Source organism: Coccidioides immitis, assembly GCF_000149335.2.
Source record: "Coccidioides immitis RS genomic scaffold supercont3.2, whole genome shotgun sequence".
NCBI lineage: Eukaryota > Fungi > Ascomycota > Eurotiomycetes > Onygenales > Onygenaceae > Coccidioides > Coccidioides immitis.
In genome coordinates this window covers 3,386,250-3,402,143 of record NW_004504309.1, presented here as the reverse complement: position 1 = coordinate 3,402,143, position 15,894 = coordinate 3,386,250, and the positions used below count along the sequence as shown (strand labels likewise).

Sequence of the window (15,894 nt, the reverse complement as noted above, 5' to 3'; positions counted from 1 at the left end):
CCAAGCGGTCATTTCCGTGCAATCCTTCTTCATGCCCATATTTTGTCTGATTGGGACATAACGGTCTCCTTTTTTCATCCATACTTTTCGTTTTTTTTGTTTGAAAAGTGGGGGTTGCTTTTTTCTTTTTTGAAATTGCCCTACAAACCCAGAAAGAAAAAAAAAAGAAAAAAAAAAAAGACGGAAAACGAAAACGTAGGCTAATACGACAAATTCGTATTGAGCATTGTTATAGGCAATCATGATTATACGAACGGTACTCATCGTCCATCAACCGCAACGAGCACCTTCGCCAGCCCACCAGATCTCCGCCCCAGCCACATGTTCCACGGCTACCCTTCATACCCGAACCCGCCGTCCACCGCCAACGCCCCGTCCATGGCCCCTCCGCTCCGCGACACCGCCGGCATCGACCACTACGGCAAGACGGCGACGGGCGTGGCGACCTCGTCATCCTCCTCGTCGACGACGACTCGCCGGCCACACGGGAGCGAAGACGCGAACGCGGATAGCTCCGCGTTATTCGGCGACCTGCCTGAGGGCCGCCGGCGGAAGTTCATCCTGGTCGAGGACCCGCAGCGCGGGTGCAGGGTGCGCGTCAAGGTGATGCTCGACCAGGTCGACATGAAGGAGATCCCCGACTCGTATCGGCGGTCGAATTCGGTGTTTCCGCGGACGTATTTCCCCGTGCACGGCCCGTTTGGGTCGACTGTGGGGAGGGCCGGGAGAAGGTTTGTGGACGATGCGGATGGTGTTGACGGCGTGGCTGAAGAAGAGGCGACGCTAGGGCGGACGGTCGTGCCCGTGCCGATGCTAGAGGGCGAGGGCACGGTGGCAGTGCCCAAGATCGCGAAGAGGAAGAGGGATAAGGAGGTGTTGCTGAATGACTTGGGGTATCGGATGAGTTGGGGACAGAGCAGGGTCTTTTCGGGACGGACGCTCTTCCTTCAGAGGGCTTGTAAGTTTTTTGGTTGCCGCCCCCATTTTTTTTTCTCCCTCCACGTGGTGTGATTTTGGTTTCGAATTGACTCTTATTGTTTTCTTCAGTGGATGCGTACAGAAACAAGATGCGCAATTCTATGCTCACTGCCGGACAAGAGCCCACCACCATCGCCTCGCACTTTGAAACTCGCGCTGGCAAGCGCAGATGGCTGGAGCGCAGCAAACGTGACAAGTCCAACTCTCCAGCTGCCGTCGAGATATCGACCTCTGCACGAAACGCAGAGGAAGTAGAGCCATGAGTGGGAAATAAAAGAAACAAAACCATAGGGGCACAACACAATCTAATGGGAAGTTATGACATATCTTCGCAGACTAGGATGTACCATTGAGAGAGCGAGAGAGAAAGAAAAACAACAAAAAAAAAAGGGATAAAGGAAGACACGTACTTTGTTTGGGAATACAACTGGGAAACTGCATATTTTTTGACTTGTTTGTTGGTCTTTTGTTGCGCTGGGTATGGGAATAGAAATGACTTGTTTTGGAGGATACCTCGGGCTGTTTTTCATTTTCTTTCCTCCGTTTGGCTCTGTTGTCTTGTGCTCATCGGGGGCTTATATATTTGTATATGTCTCGCTGTTGTCTCCATGCTGATTTCTTCTTGGACCGTATATATTTGAGGAAACATTTTGGACTGATTTATGGAATTGGAAATGGCAATGGCATCTTTTTTGGAAGAAAGAGAATTGCAATTGTTGGATATGGACATAGAAATGAAACTTTTCCCTTGATTGCTTGCTCTGTTTGTGCTTTGACGCTGCTTTAGATAGTTAATACCTATGGGAAGCAGGGAGATTGGGATTGTCTAATTTGTGGTACATGCCCATGGACGCAGTAAATGTGTGCATATATAAGGTGAAGCTCGCGGGTGGAATGTGGGTGTGATATGTTATTTTATATATGATGTGGTATAGATATCCACCGGATCCCGGAGTAGTTAATGTATTATTATAAAACCTAATAGCTTCGAATCCATGTATAGCATCAGGTATGAGGTTAACCTTTCGGGCTGGAGTTGTGCCACCTGGCTTTCCATGGGTCCCTGGCTAAGTATAGCCATGGCGAGACTCGGGTAATCCCACGAGGTATATTCAATAGACGCAGGCCATAACCTTATTCCAACCTATATTGAAGCCAAAAAAGTGTAAGGGCACCCAGGCCCTGCAAGATACTACGAAAACCAAAAGAGGGACGTGATAGGGGGGGCCGGCGACAGAACAAATTTACCTCTGTTCGGTCTGTAAGTTCAGAACATCCCTTTTTCAACGCTGTTTTAATCTTTATGGAAGTTGGTGCCAATTCCCATCTTGCAGCATGCACAGCTGAGAACCTCCAAGTCTATAGTTACCGACTGGTGGCTGAAGAATTTCAAGATCCAGAAACAAAGTACTATCTGGGTGGAATAGAAAATTCCTTCAACTCTTGAATGTGGATGAATTCATAAAAGAATAAATCAGCAAGGTGAGATCCAAGACAGGAGCGCTTGTTCCTGATTATCACGGACTTCACAGGTACATCTTGCGCTTCTTGATGAATGAGTATGACCTAGACCTGTTGATTGATCACAAACCAGTTGTGAGCATGGAAGATCTTGTGGCCATCGTCCACTAATACTGGTGCTTGGATAGAGCATCTATCACCCATGAGCAGTATACAGTGCAGAATCCACTCATTGTGTTGATGATTGCCTTCGCCTCCTCACAACCTGGTGCACTAATGAGGGTTGATTGCCTGCAAGACTCCAGTGATGCTCTCTGCTACAAGGATATTGTGCTGCACATGATCCCTAGTCATTCTTGTCTGGAGTCTTGTTGCTGGTGAATATGATATTCCGCTGCACCAACAGCAAAAGACTAGGATTCCAAGCCACCAGGGTTGGAATTGCGCTCGCTTATATTGGAAGATGCTTGTCACGCCGTCACAACACTGAGCTTGGCAGATAACTGAGCGTTAATATCCATCCAAGGCCTTCCAAATCAGCGATCCGCCTTGAATACCTGAATCTGTAGGAATGGCGCTGTGCCTCCTGTTGGAAGAACCAGCACGTTAGCTAGATAAGTTAAAAAGAATTCATATCTTTTTTGCCATTTATCGATTAGACTACTACATCCGTTTTGACTGTCTCAAGATGTACGAAATACTCAAGCTCATTATTCCCAGCTTCAGGGGGACTGAATGAGTCACATAACTAGCTTTATTGGTGGCTGGTCGGTGACCTTGGTGAATGCTTCCAACATTGTTAGGTAATGCAGCTCAACCCATCGAACCGCGTTGATTTTGGTTCGACATTCGGAATAGATTGATTGGCACCTCTTGATGACCTGTATAGGGTCACAGTGCGTTAAAACGCCTCAGAAATGTTGAATACGCGGTCAGGAGCCCCGCTGCCAACAACGAACGAGCGGACAGCCCCTGAAGCCAGAGGCTAGGAAGACACCTTGTTGACCCCTGGGACAAATAGGCAAAGATGGTGAACTAATACATTCGAGTGAAACGACTCATTGGAACCGATTATGACCAGGGAATTGACTGAGGGGAACCTAGCCCAACCCGTAGGTAGACCTGAAGGTCAATCAGAGCTCCAGTTGCAGCTTGAATTGGGCCAGAATACAACTAGAGATTATAAGGATTCAAAGAGACAACCGAAACGCAATATCAAAACTCCCGGCGAAGAAGCGAGAGATTCAAAGCCTACGTACAACAAAAATGCGACCCGAAAAATTGAAGTTGCGCGGTATATGAGAAGGAAAGGACTATAAGTAAACCTGCCTCCGTTACGGGCGCGCCGACCTATCCGGCCAGTTTCTCCGCGCTTCTTTCTTGGCAGTTCTCGTTGGCGATCTGCTTCAGGTACTTGGACGCCTTCATGTATGCGCCGCCCTTCCTGCGTTTTGTCGTGGTGAGAACTTTCCACAATCCTATCTCTAGGGGACTGACTCAAGGTACTCGAGCCCATTAACTTCCTCCAGTTCTGGCTCAGGGCACTCGTCGAGCACATTAACTTCCTCCAGTTCTGGCTCAGGGTACTCGAGCGCCTTAACCTCCTCCGGTTCTGGGTCAGGGCCGTCAGGTACTGAAATCTCTTCCGCCAGCTCATTGCAAGCTGGTTGCTCAATCCCATCTGTCCCGCGCTGGCCGTTCTTGATGCGCGTTCTTGAGAGTCTGTCACTGTATATCTCGACTAGGAGCTTCACCAGCATCCGGCTAAACGTGGGAGCCTCGCCGATATACCCTCTGAATTGGTCTTGGGCAAACAATGTCTCATCGGCATCAAACGCATTCTCGAGTTTTCGTCTGATGTAACCACAAAACCACTCCTTGTCACCATCTTGGAGCTTCTCGTATACGAGTTTCGCAATATCCAGGGCTTCGAAGATCGATACTGCATTGTCAAATTCGTTTATGCGCTCCTTTGCACGCTCCAATAGGAGAGGCAATCCGCATGCGCTAGCAGCCTGATATACAAGGATGCTTCTCCTGTATTCAGTTGCCTTGGTTTCAGCTTTCGATGAAATCGGATACTTCAGCGTCTGATATTCATCGGTGTACAGGAAGTGCACTAGTGTGTGTCCGATATCCTCATCCAATTCTGGCACTTCAATCATTCGAGAGTCTCGATAAGACTTTAAAAGACTTTCCGGTGCTCGGAAGCTCAAATACGGGGACTTTTTCAGGTGATGAGTTGGCACTGTATAGCGAATGCAGCTCTCTCCGACGAGGAGATAGCAGCAGTCTTCTGTATATGGTCTAGCTCTCCGAGTTAGCAGGTACCTATGCTAGGTGAGGTAAATATGGGGGCTTACGAAAACTCAGGCCGTAGATCATTCTCATAGTCGTAGTCAGTAAGGGGCACGGCGTCATTGCTGGAGACGATGAGACTTTCAGCAACAGCCTGTGCGTCTTTGTCCTTGGACTTCTTGAGTTTTCTTTTCCTTTTGATCATTGTGTCAGACAAGTGGCTAGTTAGCGTTGGGTGTTCACAGAAAACATTTCCACAGGATTGAGACGGAGGGGATGGCAGACGGCCCCCTAAATCACCTCATCTCAAGCGGGGTAGCAAAGGAAGGGCATATAGCTGGTAAGTACCCGTGCATGAGAATTATGCAGCCTCGTTGCGTTGTCAGAATGCAAATGGTTAATCGTGCATGTTAACTGCATACGTCCATGAATGAAAGTGGAAAAGGAGAACGGATGCTAGAGGTCTGTGTTACTATACCAGCCGTGTGTCATCGTCGGTCAAAGCCAAACTCGGGGATCAAAAACTCCGGAATTTCAATTCATCCATGATCTAGTTATAATTAGCTTTATTTTGAAAGAGAGAAATTCACCTACTAGCTTGAAGTATGTTGAAAGGCGCAGAAGTCCTCTAGCACGAGAGGCTATGTTCAGACAGGTTCGTGGGTAGCCATGTAATGACCAAGAACTCCAAGAAACACTTGTAAATGTCTTGTTACCTATGGATTGCACTAGATGATTCAACAGCGCTCAAACGAAGTTGGTACTTTCAGCAAAAAAGTGAGTCAAGTGCTATGCTTGCATTGTCCATTAAAACCATTTACCCCTCCCTCTCTCTTTACCACCGCCGTGGCTTCTTCAGGCATGATGATCTCCTAGGCTGTAGAGCTTCCATTCTCTGAGAAGCAGCCCGGCTCCTAGTGGTTTCTATCTCATCACAGCCGGAACACATTTTGCCAAGAGAACGCAATTCTGTACAGTGCATCCATAGTTGGCTGGTCGCGCCGTACTTATATAGTTAGCTCAGGAAAGGTTCTCCACAACTCTATCTGAGGACCACCTTTTGTTCTGAGCAAGTCCATTTCGATAAAGGCTTATGTGAAGCTAGAATTGAAGAATGGAATGCTGTTAGGGATATATTGAAGCTCCCTTTAGTTTCGCCTCGAGGCGAACAAACCAAACATATCATCTGGCGGTGAGATATATGAACCTCTGGTCCCCCAGCAATGTATTATGAGGGTGAAGAACGCCCACTAAATAATCGAGGTGAAAGGCATCAACACATTTTACTCCGCTCGCTGCCAAGGCTTTATCAAGGTTAGGCGGTTTGCTCTGTAACTACGGAGTACATCTCTAATAGATGTACTCGTCACAAAGTCATGATTAGGACTGAGGCCACTGACTCAGCCGTGTTTGAGGATGGTAAAAATAGCAACCTATAATTAGTAAGACAGCAACAGATCTAAATATTGTTTTTGGGAGGAGAAAGGAAATGGCATGACGAATATCGCGCAGGTAACGAGTTAGCCAGAGGAGCTAGAAATAACACGATAAACGAGCAAAGACGGCATCCCGGGCATGATTTGGCCTCTACTACGGAGTAGAGCACTGGGCAAACCCAAAAACCAAAAAAGAGGTATTTGTAGACCACTGGTTAGGCCAAAGGAGAACATCCTCTAGTGGCTAGCACTAGATATGATGCAATGCGGTCGAGTTGCCGCCAGTCCTCCAATTAACCAGATACTCTGACGTACCGAACGCGTGGATTGAGGGCCATCAAACGGGACATTCAGTTGGCCAGTCTGTAATTCTGACCTGTCACATTGAGCAAGCACCAGGACCGCAAATTGGGCACCCACGCGTGCCAGTTGTAAACTGCGTTTCGTGTGACCATCTAAAGGTTGCTTTATGAAGGTACTCCAAGGGTATTAGCGCTAACCCTTAACATCTTGTTCATATTTTGAAATCTAGCCACGCCGAACGGGTGGTCCACCGCTCTCTTACTCTTGCAAAGGCTAGACTTGATGTCGGAGAGGATCAACAGGCTTTTCCTCGTTGTCTTCTGCCAACACATGGACCTGGCAAGCGAGTTTTACATCAACCCCAGGAACAGTAGTCCCAGACCTATGGGAAAAAAAATTTATTTTGTGGTGAGTTGAAGATATGAGCCCTAGCTACCCCGATGGTTCAAGGGATATCTGCTGGAGAAAAGGAACGTCCAGAGTTGGCCGTCCTAGCTTTTCATCCATATATTGTCTTCAAGCTCTTGCATTCAATTGAGCCGGCCAGATTCGAGCTCGTCCTCATGGCTTTCCATGCCATTTACAAAATTTGTGGTGCCAACCACTCGCAAGATATTCATGCTTAAACTTACTACCATAACAATGGAGACTGGAGTCAAGTTGCCGAAAGCTGCATATTGAGTGAGCAGCCTGCATCCCTTGCATGCTTTTCGCTATGCTCTTATCGTAAATTTGCTTTTTCGGCATCCGTTCTCGATAAATTCTCAAATTCCATCGGGAGGGGCTTCTGGCCGGTGCGGTAGCAATCGCATCCCGTGCAGATGCTGATCAAGTAGGATCCTAAGAATTGCGGTCGAACGGGCATCTCCAGTTTGAAAGGGGATCCCATCGCGGTTTGGCAAGGTGAGAATTATGGCCCCATTATGTTTGTGTTCGAGACGATGTTCCCAAATGGCGATAGCTGGGTTTGGAATAGGGCGACTGGAAGGGCCGTCTGGTATACGCGAAGATTCTTCGGATTTTATTTGTCCAGCAGGCAACCTTCTGCGTCAACTCTCGCGCCGATTGGTTGGGGGGCAAAGCCGGCTGCCTCCCATACCCAAAAATTCGTCATCACCCCGGATCCGCTCGCGAGTTCTAGCCATTCGACGAGGGGGCCTCACCTCGCGACTACATCATTGCCGTGTTTATCAGCCTGGGCGAGGGCGAACATAACTCCCATCAATGAAGGAAAATAGGTGTCTTCTGATCTGATATATCGTGTCCATTCAACTGAGTCTCGGCCAATTCCCATCGGGTTATCGGAATGCCATAAGATGGTGATAATAACCCCACAAAGTAGTCAACTGTGAAGCAGCTTAGTCGGGCCTCTAACCTCCAGTAGTTTCACGCCATTGAGATGAGGTCGACTGTGTAGTAGGTCTAGAGAAAGACGGGGCATCGGCTAGAAACGAGGAATATTCCACTTTGGGAAGTGCTGCCCATTGGAGTGGTTTCGTAACTGATTTGAAGAATGACAAAGCTCTTGTTGCCATTACCAGTTGTTGTCCATGATGTTACCAAACTCATCGACGCACATCCTGGTGGCAAATTCTACTCCGCCAGCGGATGTTTTAAATGGCACCCATGTTCTTCCCACAATGCGAGGTGGTGCGATTCGAGGAGGGGGCAAGCTGGAGGGCTGGCGGTGAAGGCATGCCAAAAAAGATGTAGACCGTCGATAGACGCTCTATAGATAGACAGAAGAGACCAATTTTCTAGGAAGTATAAACTCTTCGTAAACTATGGCGCGGATATGGATAGAGTAGCATGGACGTATTAGATTTTGATATCGAAGTCGAATGAGGACAGACGGGAACCAATGCTTTCTCTCCCCTTGATAGTATTGACGAGCAATGCGACAAAGGTCTCTGTAAACTACTCCGAAGAAAAGGAACCTGAAGTCATTCCCGATCTGGTAGATTCGAGGCCCCGAGTGTTACGCGGGGGAAAAAAAAGAAAAAGAAATAGAAAAAGAAAAAAACCGCGCCATCGCATCCGATGAATGCATCCACGCGCGGAGGATTGGCGGCTTTGGTCGCCTTGTGAACTGCACAGGATGGTAGATCAGGAGAAGAGAGAGAAAATGCTGAAAAAGTTCGTATGTAGAAGCCTGGTGGCGGGGTTTGCCGTTTCTGTCGGCATCGATATCATAAGGCGTGAATGATGTTGGTCCAGCCAGAAGACGAGTAATATTCCGTAGTCCTTTGAGGAAATACCAAAAGAAGATAGTTGCTCAAGCGGAATGCGGTCACTGGGCGTAGGAACCCTTGCTTGTCGAAGATTCCTGTATCTCAAGAAAGGGAAGATAGCACGAGTTTTAAATCCTCAATCACCATTTTTCTTTACGCCTTTATTTCTGACCTTTTACCTTATTTTTTATTTTATATTTTGTTTATTTTTTCTCTCTCGGGAGTTAAACACGCGACCGTTGTTGGGCTGTGCAGCATGTCTCAGTGTCGGTGTGGGGGAGTGTGAGACAGTGTGATCAGCGGATCCAGGATTCTGAACGGCACGCAGGTAGAGGGGGGAAGAGGGAGGTCCGTTTGCGAGCGAAGCTGGCCGTTCCTTGCCTTTCGTCTCTGCGATGGACGGCTCCGGAGGCCCGACGACGTGTGGCAGGCAGGCGGGTGCAGCAGCAACCTTTTATGCGGGCGCGTCAGCGAGGATACCAAGTTCGGAGGATGGAGGACAAGTGACCCAAGTGGGCTGCCCAGCAGCGGTTTTCCTTCTTTCGATGATGCGGAGATCGCTGCAGGCTCGTGTTCAGGGCTCGGCGTGATTGGCAGCCCCGGGGCCGTGGAGCGGCGGTTGTCATGGCGATGTCGTGCAGCGCGCCGGTGCAACGGTTTTGACAACCAACGGATTGGCCGCGGACGACAGTCGATGATGACGACGATGGCACGTTTTAAGAGTGAGCGCACGCGCGGGTGGCGGCACGGAGCACGGAGCAGGCGTCGAGAAATTTACCTTTTGGCCTGGAACGGAGCGGCGGGTGGCGAGTTCGCTCTGCCCTGGTATGTAACCGGCCATCTCGCGAGCCAAACCTTGCTTGCCGGCTCGTTCACGCTTAGCTCGTCGAGCCCCCACCACCCCCGTCCCAGGCGAAACTAGAGCCCGGCGTGTCCTGCGCTCATTTCCCCCTTTTGCTGGTCTCAGCATCTCGTCTCAAGACAAGATCTCTCTCATGACGAGATCTCTCATCGGACTTGTCGCTCTCGTCAGACTCTCGTCGTCTCTGCGTCCTTGAATTCGAGAGGTGCGCGGTTGAGGGCACCCCGCTTGTCGATTTCCGTGGACACAAGCCGCTCCGTTCCCCGGGAACAGCGCCCGACGCCGTGAAACCTTCCATGTGCTGCGAGTCGTGCACGCCGCACCGCCGACAATGCCTTACCACCCGCAACGCTCCTACAACGGTGGCGATTCGAACGAGAATTACAATAATCATGGCTCCCAACAGAGCTCCTTTCCTTCCAACTACCAATACGAGCTGCCTTCGTCCGCGCCGTTTCAGCCTCACGGCTTCCACCCGGCGGCCCACCCGGATAGCGCATACAGCAGGCTAAGGGACCAGAGGCACCAGGGCCACGAACACTCGCCAGCTTCGCAGCCTTTCTCGCACGCCCAACGCCCGCATCCCACTCTCCAACCCGTGCGATCGCAGACCACGCGCACCGATTCCACCGTGTCTCCTGGAGCCGACAACCTGGGTCCTCTCTCTGCCGGCGGCGGCATTACCGGTATCGCGGCGGGCATAGCCAGCACCCACGAGCGGCAGAGCGGGCTTCAGGCGATCAGAGGCAACCCTGACAATACACACCACTACGGCCACCATCCTCATTCAGACGCGCAGTACTACGCTTCGAACCCGGATCTTGTCGCTATGGATGCATCGTCGATGTCAAGAACACCCGGGTCCTATTCGTCCAATGTTCCACTCAGCCGTGCGACCGATGGGAGCGGCAACAACAACAACAACAACAACATCCACAGCTCCCAGTTTAACCCTCACTACGACGGACTCAACAATGGTCCCTACAGCCAGCAACGCACCTCGTGGTCGCCGATGAACCAGCCTATCAACCCGAACGATATTGTCGATGATGGCGACGATGGTTTCATCCCAAACCCGAAGCGAAAATCAGTCCTTAGCGCTCTTGGGAAAAGTAGCAGTCATCAAAGCTTGGCTGGAGGCGCTGGAGCGGCTGGTGCCGGTGCGGCTGTCGGTGGTGCAGCAGCTACCATCGGCGGTCGCGTGAACGGTCAAACAAGCAGCAGTCCCGACGGTGGTCCATCCTACGATGCTCTTCCCGGTGAAAAGAGTGAGTGGTTGGTCGAGCAAAGAGCAAGCAAGAAGAAGTTGAAGTGGATTGTTGGTATCATCATTGCCATTCTCGTCCTGGGAGGCATCGCTGGTGGAGTTGCTGGAGGGCTATTGCCATCAAGGAACCGTTCAAACTCCTCCTCGTCCGGGGGAGGTGGTGGACAGTCGGCAGATGACGACTCCAGGATCAACGGGGACCTCGACAAAGATTCTCAGGAGATCAAGGATCTCATGGATAACCCTAATCTGCACAGGGTCTTCCCTGGAATGGACTACACTCCCTGGGGCACACAGTACCCTTTGTGTCTGAAGTATCCCCCCAGCCAGAACAACGTTACTCGGGATATGGCAGTCCTCTCGCAGCTCACAAATACTGTGAGACTCTACGGCACGGACTGCAACCAGACGGAGATGGTCCTACATGCGATCGATAAGCTGGAGCTGAAAGACATGAAACTCTGGGTGGGTGTGTGGATCGACAACGAAAACAAAACGACCAACGACCGTCAGCTGGAACAAATGTACGATATCCTCAAATCGACAGCGGATAAATCGTTATTCAAGGGAGTGATCGTTGGCAATGAAGTCTTGTTCCGCGGTCACCGGTCCCCTGCCACACTGCAGATGTTGAGCGACTACCTTGAAGATGTCAAATCCAAGCTCAAAGACATGAACATCGACCTGCCAGTTACAACTTCGGACTTGGGTGATGCTTGGACTGCAGGGCTCGCTAGGGTTGTCGATGTTGTCATGTCCAATATTCATCCTTTCTTTGGTGGCGTCCCCGTCGATGAGGCCGCCGATTGGACGTATGAGTTTTGGGACAACAAAGACTCTACCCTGTCTCGAGGGCCTAACACGAAAAAGCTGATCTCCGAAGTCGGTTGGCCTAGCGGTGGTGGGAGCAACTGTGGGAATTCCCAGTGTTCCAGCTCCAATTCTGGGGCGGTTGCTGGTATCAAGGAGTTGAACAAGTTTATGGAAGACTGGGTCTGCCCTGCCCTGGAAAAGGGCACGGATTATTTCTGGTTGGTCTTCACCGCCAATTGCCGGCTCCATCACTGCGTTTCCTTTTGTGCTTAGTGCTAATGCTAGTATCTCTACAGGTTTGAAGCATTCGACGAGCCTTGGAAAGAACAATACAATGAGCCGGGCAAAGAGTGGGAAGACAAATGGGGTCTCATGGACCCTGGAAGAAACCTCAAACCCGGGATTAAGATCCCAAGTTGCGGCGGGAAAACCATATAAAGTGAATATTTCACACGCTTAGACATCCAGCCATTGTTGTTGGCTTTTTTCTCTATGCATACATACGCAAAGAACAGCGGTACAGTATATACATTTCATTTCTGCTCATAATCTCTCTGCATATATTGGATACCTTGACCTATTTTGTGTTTGATCATATGTTTGCAATTTACTATGCATGCTCTCTTTTTCCTTTTGTGAATATACTTATACATGCATCCCTGCAGTATATTGATTCCCCTGTCTGTATTGTTTGAATTCACCTTGCTCACTCCCCCGTACCTATGTTTTCCCTGATCGACATAGTCTCCTTTTCCTATTGTTTTCCAGCACTGGAACCTCATATCTCTAACCCTCCCTTGGAATCCATCTGCTGTTTAAAAGCGGTTTCTTGGCAGGTTGGCGTACGGACATTTCCTCTGCGTATATACCTTTTTTTCCTTTTTTTCCCCTTGATCGGTGTCATGTTGTTTAAAGGCAATTATTGGCACTAGTTGAACCTTTGTCTATGTCATCTCTCCTTAGTAATTATCCAATTCAGCCCGTCCCTCCTTTTTCCCCCATCGTGCCTCTTCTATTTTAGCGACGCGCGTCGTATATATATAATATATTTAAACTTTTTTTTTTCGTCTCTTCATTTCGAATGCTTCTCTAATCGGTCATCCATCGGAACGGCCCAGCGTGATCCCGGCTTGCGGGCTATTAGTTGTTGAAAGTGAATGTACCAGGTCTCCCGCATCGCCGAAACCTGCCCCTGACGACGCCGGCTTCGGCGGAAAGCCTTGGCGTCGGGGGAAGCCAGATGCGGGGGCGGGACCGTTGCGCCTCGGACGAAGCACCCGCGAGTGGCGGAAAAGGAAGATTCCCCCGATTGTTTATTAATCCAATTTCCTCTTCGTGGGCTCTCCCACCTTGATCGAAAATTTGAATTTTTTGATATCCAGCAAGAACACGAGAAGGCACTCACAGATCAGAGCTGACAGAACGTTTTATCCCGACCAATACGGAGTATATCTACGGCAATGGCTCTATTTAGAGATATGGCGGGGATCCCTCCCCTCACGGCGTCAACTGCCGATAGTACCCTGATCATCATCGACGCGCAAAACGAGTAAGGAGCCCCTTTCGGTTTCCGCATCATACCGCCTAGAAGTCTTACAATCAAACTCTCCAGATATGCCAATGGTCTTCTCAAGGTTCGCTCTGTCGACCAATCCCGCGCTGTCATCTCTTCTCTTCTCTCCAAATACCGCGCCGCTGCGCAGAAATCCGAAAAATCAAACATCGTCCATGTTCTCCACAAGGTACCGGAGGGTACTCCAGTGTTCACGCCTGGCACCCCGCTGGCGGAAGAATTCGACGAGCTGAAACCACTGGATGGGGAGAAGGTGGTTGTCAAGGAGTTCCCGAGTTCGTTTGCGAAGACGGGGTTGGACGAGTGGCTGAAGGGAAAGGGATGCAAGAAAGTGGTGTTGGTTGGATACATGGTACGGTTTTCACTTTTTAATATCAGGCTGCTATTTTTTCCCCCCTGGCAGGGGAGCGTCTGCATGGTATTTAGTACGCTAATAACCTTGCAGGCCCATGTTTGTGTGTCAACAACAGCTCGGAGTGCGAACGAGCTCGGATATGATGTTGTTGTTGCTCAGGATGGTGTTGGTGATCGAGATCTCCCGGGATATAATGGTGAAGAAGTGAAGAAGGTATGTTGGTCCAGAGCGGTTCAAAAATTGGTTGCTAGATGTCACTAACGCGGCGGTGTTTATAGATGGCGCTCCTAGAGATTGCAGATTTCTTTGGTACCTTGGTGGATAGTAAAGATATCAACTAGGGAATTGGTGGGTGTGTAAACTGGCATTATAAATCACCGCCAAAAAATAAATGTGAATATTGCAAATATATACCTCGAACAGAATAGTTTGCCAAACATTCGTTGTACATATTTACATAGGCAGATTCCAGGGATTCAGAACCCAATCACTGCAAAATATTCTGGGTCCATTTGCTTGTTAGGCCGGTGTTTTGATAAGGAAACTGAATGAGTGCGAGTGCGCCTATATCAAGTCAAAGGACGGCCTTTGCCAACTATCAGATAACCAGCGGTAGTGTCGCAGGCAACGCAAAAGCCTTTTTAGCCTCTGTGCTAATTCCAGCATATCGCATCGCTACTCCTTCTCCAAGTTGAGTGCAACGGAGGCACAAATATCCCATACCGTGCCAGAAAGGCCTTCTGGCTTCCTCGGCGGAATGTGGAACGGACATGGAATGTCCTCGTGTAATTGCTTAAATCGAAATAGGCATCCAGAAGAGTTTCAATCAGCGGAAGGCGGTAGGTGTGCTTCGCCGTTCCAATACAAGGTTGTCCTCCAGAATGCACTCGGGTTTGGTTCAAACTCCGGAAGCAAAAGTGAGCGCCTCCTCCCCACAAATTGCGCGCATGTGTCACCTTCAGTGGTTGCCGAGTGAATGTCATCGAAAGTACTTCCGAAAAATAGGCCCGGGTCACGCAAAAGAAGATCGATTAGATGAGATTTTTCAGCCCCAGGAGCATACAAAAATGTCTCTTTGGCAACAAGTGCAAAGGCATCTGGATCTTGAACTACGTTGAACCCAGCATACTTTAGCAGCTTCTTATCCATGTCATTAAAAACAGGATCTTGAGCATAGAGGTTATCAGGGTTAATAATTTTTGCTTGGGCTTTGTGCATTTCGCAAGTACATTCGTCAGCCTCATTTCTGTATATCCTCCAACAATAAATATCGTAGCAAACGTACATAAAAGCTCCACTGTCAACTCGAGTGCGGCAAGTTGAAACATTGATATACTCCTTCGATCAACCCATCCTCCACGGGAGAAGCCGCTCGGGCTTCCCAACCCAAAACAGACACAATTACGAATCTTTCCCGAAACACGGGCAATCTCTTGCTCCAGCAATCCTTTTAGAACGGTCCAGCTGTGTGATTCCATCCATTGCTGCTTGTGCCAATCGTACTTGTCTTTCAGCTTTTCAAATGTGAGTCCGTCAGGAATTTCTGCAGGCGCTAGCTGGTCCTTGGGCTGCGGCGGGCGGTGGCGACTCGAGGACTTCTTGGTAGAGGTGATGTGTGTCCACCCATCGTTATCGACAACCTTCCTCCGTCTTGCCGGCTGCGACATGGCAGTGGACGGTTGCAGGACGCAGCAGGTTGGGGAAACTTGCGCTGCCGTCGGAAACGGAAGCGATGAGGTCACGGGATCCTCAGCCTTGATTAGTCATCAAAGGTACTCGCTGAGTAATCTTATCACGTGATGCAGCTCTTTTTTTGGTCTGCTTTTGCTCGTCACTGCATGAAGTGCCATGATGGGAGCTGGTTGGTTTTTGTCAGCGCCGTGGTTCTGTGGCAGGACTTCCACTCAATAGCCGGCGCTCCCAGCTGGAAACCGACCTTTGGGTCGGACTGCGAGCCCCACTCAAACTCAGCGGGGGATCGCAACCTTCTTTCAAGTGTGGGCGCTTGCATGATGTGCGCCTCCACGAATCGCAGCCGTCGGACAGGGGTACAGGAAACGGGCCTCTTGTGATCAGCGATGCAATTGGCCTGTCGCAATCACATCACAGCCTTGCATGCATCGGATTGCATGCTCGCCCTCTGCCATGATTCGTTGGTTTCCGCAAGGTCCAGCTTTGTGAATGGACATGGGGCCAGTGCGGCCAAGGACAATGGCCTGAAGAGCGAGAACGGCTGTCTTGAGAAAGCAAAAGTCCGTACTCCTTACAGAGCAGTTCTTAAATCTCATTCCGTACTAGGGCTCCGGTGGATATTTCG

At 49.6% G+C, this 15,894-nt stretch overlaps 6 protein-coding genes across 6 annotated transcripts; 3 read left to right on the top strand and 3 right to left on the bottom strand.

The window, feature by feature from the left end:
- Positions 1 to 3,923: 3,923 nt before the first annotated feature.
- CIMG_06748 (uncharacterized protein) lies at positions 3,924 to 4,942 on the bottom strand (the record flags this gene model as incomplete). Its single annotated transcript, XM_001242851.1, has 2 exons — positions 3,924 to 4,770; positions 4,803 to 4,942. 2 exons carry the CDS (start codon positions 4,940 to 4,942, stop codon positions 3,924 to 3,926), a joined length of 987 nt encoding a protein of 328 aa, XP_001242852.1.
- Positions 4,943 to 7,049: 2,107 nt separating this feature from the next.
- On the top strand, positions 7,050 to 7,714 carry CIMG_11817 (delta9 fatty acid desaturase; the record flags this gene model as incomplete). The annotated part of the gene is made up of 2 exons (XM_012358702.1): positions 7,050 to 7,130; positions 7,313 to 7,714. 2 exons carry the CDS (start codon positions 7,050 to 7,052, stop codon positions 7,712 to 7,714), a joined length of 483 nt encoding a protein of 160 aa, XP_012214125.1.
- Positions 7,715 to 8,894: 1,180 nt separating this feature from the next.
- Positions 8,895 to 9,548, bottom strand: CIMG_06746 (uncharacterized protein; the record flags this gene model as incomplete). Its single annotated transcript, XM_001242849.1, has 2 exons — positions 8,895 to 9,158; positions 9,486 to 9,548. 2 exons carry the CDS (start codon positions 9,546 to 9,548, stop codon positions 8,895 to 8,897), a joined length of 327 nt encoding a protein of 108 aa, XP_001242850.1.
- Positions 9,549 to 9,900: 352 nt separating this feature from the next.
- Positions 9,901 to 12,718, top strand: CIMG_06745 (endo-beta-1,3-glucanase; the record flags this gene model as incomplete). The annotated part of the gene is made up of 2 exons (XM_001242848.2): positions 9,901 to 11,867; positions 11,946 to 12,718. The coding sequence occupies 2 exons, from the start codon at positions 9,901 to 9,903 to the stop codon at positions 12,085 to 12,087; spliced, it is 2,109 nt and encodes a 702-aa protein (XP_001242849.2). The 3' UTR covers positions 12,088 to 12,718.
- Positions 12,719 to 12,944: 226 nt separating this feature from the next.
- On the top strand, positions 12,945 to 14,752 carry CIMG_06744 (isochorismatase family hydrolase). Its single transcript, XM_001242847.2, has 4 exons — positions 12,945 to 13,198; positions 13,262 to 13,574; positions 13,668 to 13,790; positions 13,856 to 14,752. The coding sequence occupies exons 1-4, from the start codon at positions 13,110 to 13,112 to the stop codon at positions 13,916 to 13,918; spliced, it is 588 nt and encodes a 195-aa protein (XP_001242848.1). The 5' UTR covers positions 12,945 to 13,109; the 3' UTR covers positions 13,919 to 14,752.
- Positions 13,952 to 15,283, bottom strand: CIMG_06743 (uncharacterized protein). Its single transcript, XM_001242846.2, has 2 exons — positions 14,863 to 15,283; positions 13,952 to 14,785 (listed from the first exon to the last, which is right to left on the bottom strand). The coding sequence occupies exons 1-2, from the start codon at positions 15,242 to 15,244 to the stop codon at positions 14,400 to 14,402; spliced, it is 768 nt and encodes a 255-aa protein (XP_001242847.1). The 5' UTR covers positions 15,245 to 15,283; the 3' UTR covers positions 13,952 to 14,399.
- Positions 15,284 to 15,894: the final 611 nt, after the last annotated feature.

Bases quoted from the DNA above. Each gene is read 5' to 3' on its own strand.
- CIMG_06744 (XM_001242847.2), top strand. From the start codon at position 13,110: ATGGCTCTATTTAGAGATATGGCGGGGATCCCTCCCCTCACGGCGTCA. The intron at 13,575-13,667 runs GTACGGTTTTCA...ATAACCTTGCAG, and splicing joins TGGTGTTGGTTGGATACATG to GCCCATGTTTGTGTGTCAAC. The intron at 13,791-13,855 runs GTATGTTGGTCC...CGGTGTTTATAG, and splicing joins ATGGTGAAGAAGTGAAGAAG to ATGGCGCTCCTAGAGATTGC.
- CIMG_06743 (XM_001242846.2), bottom strand. From the start codon at position 15,244: ATGTCGCAGCCGGCAAGACGGAGGAAGGTTGTCGATAACGATGGGTGG. The intron at 14,786-14,862 runs GTACGTTTGCTA...AAATGCACAAAG, and splicing joins GTTGACAGTGGAGCTTTTAT to CCCAAGCAAAAATTATTAAC.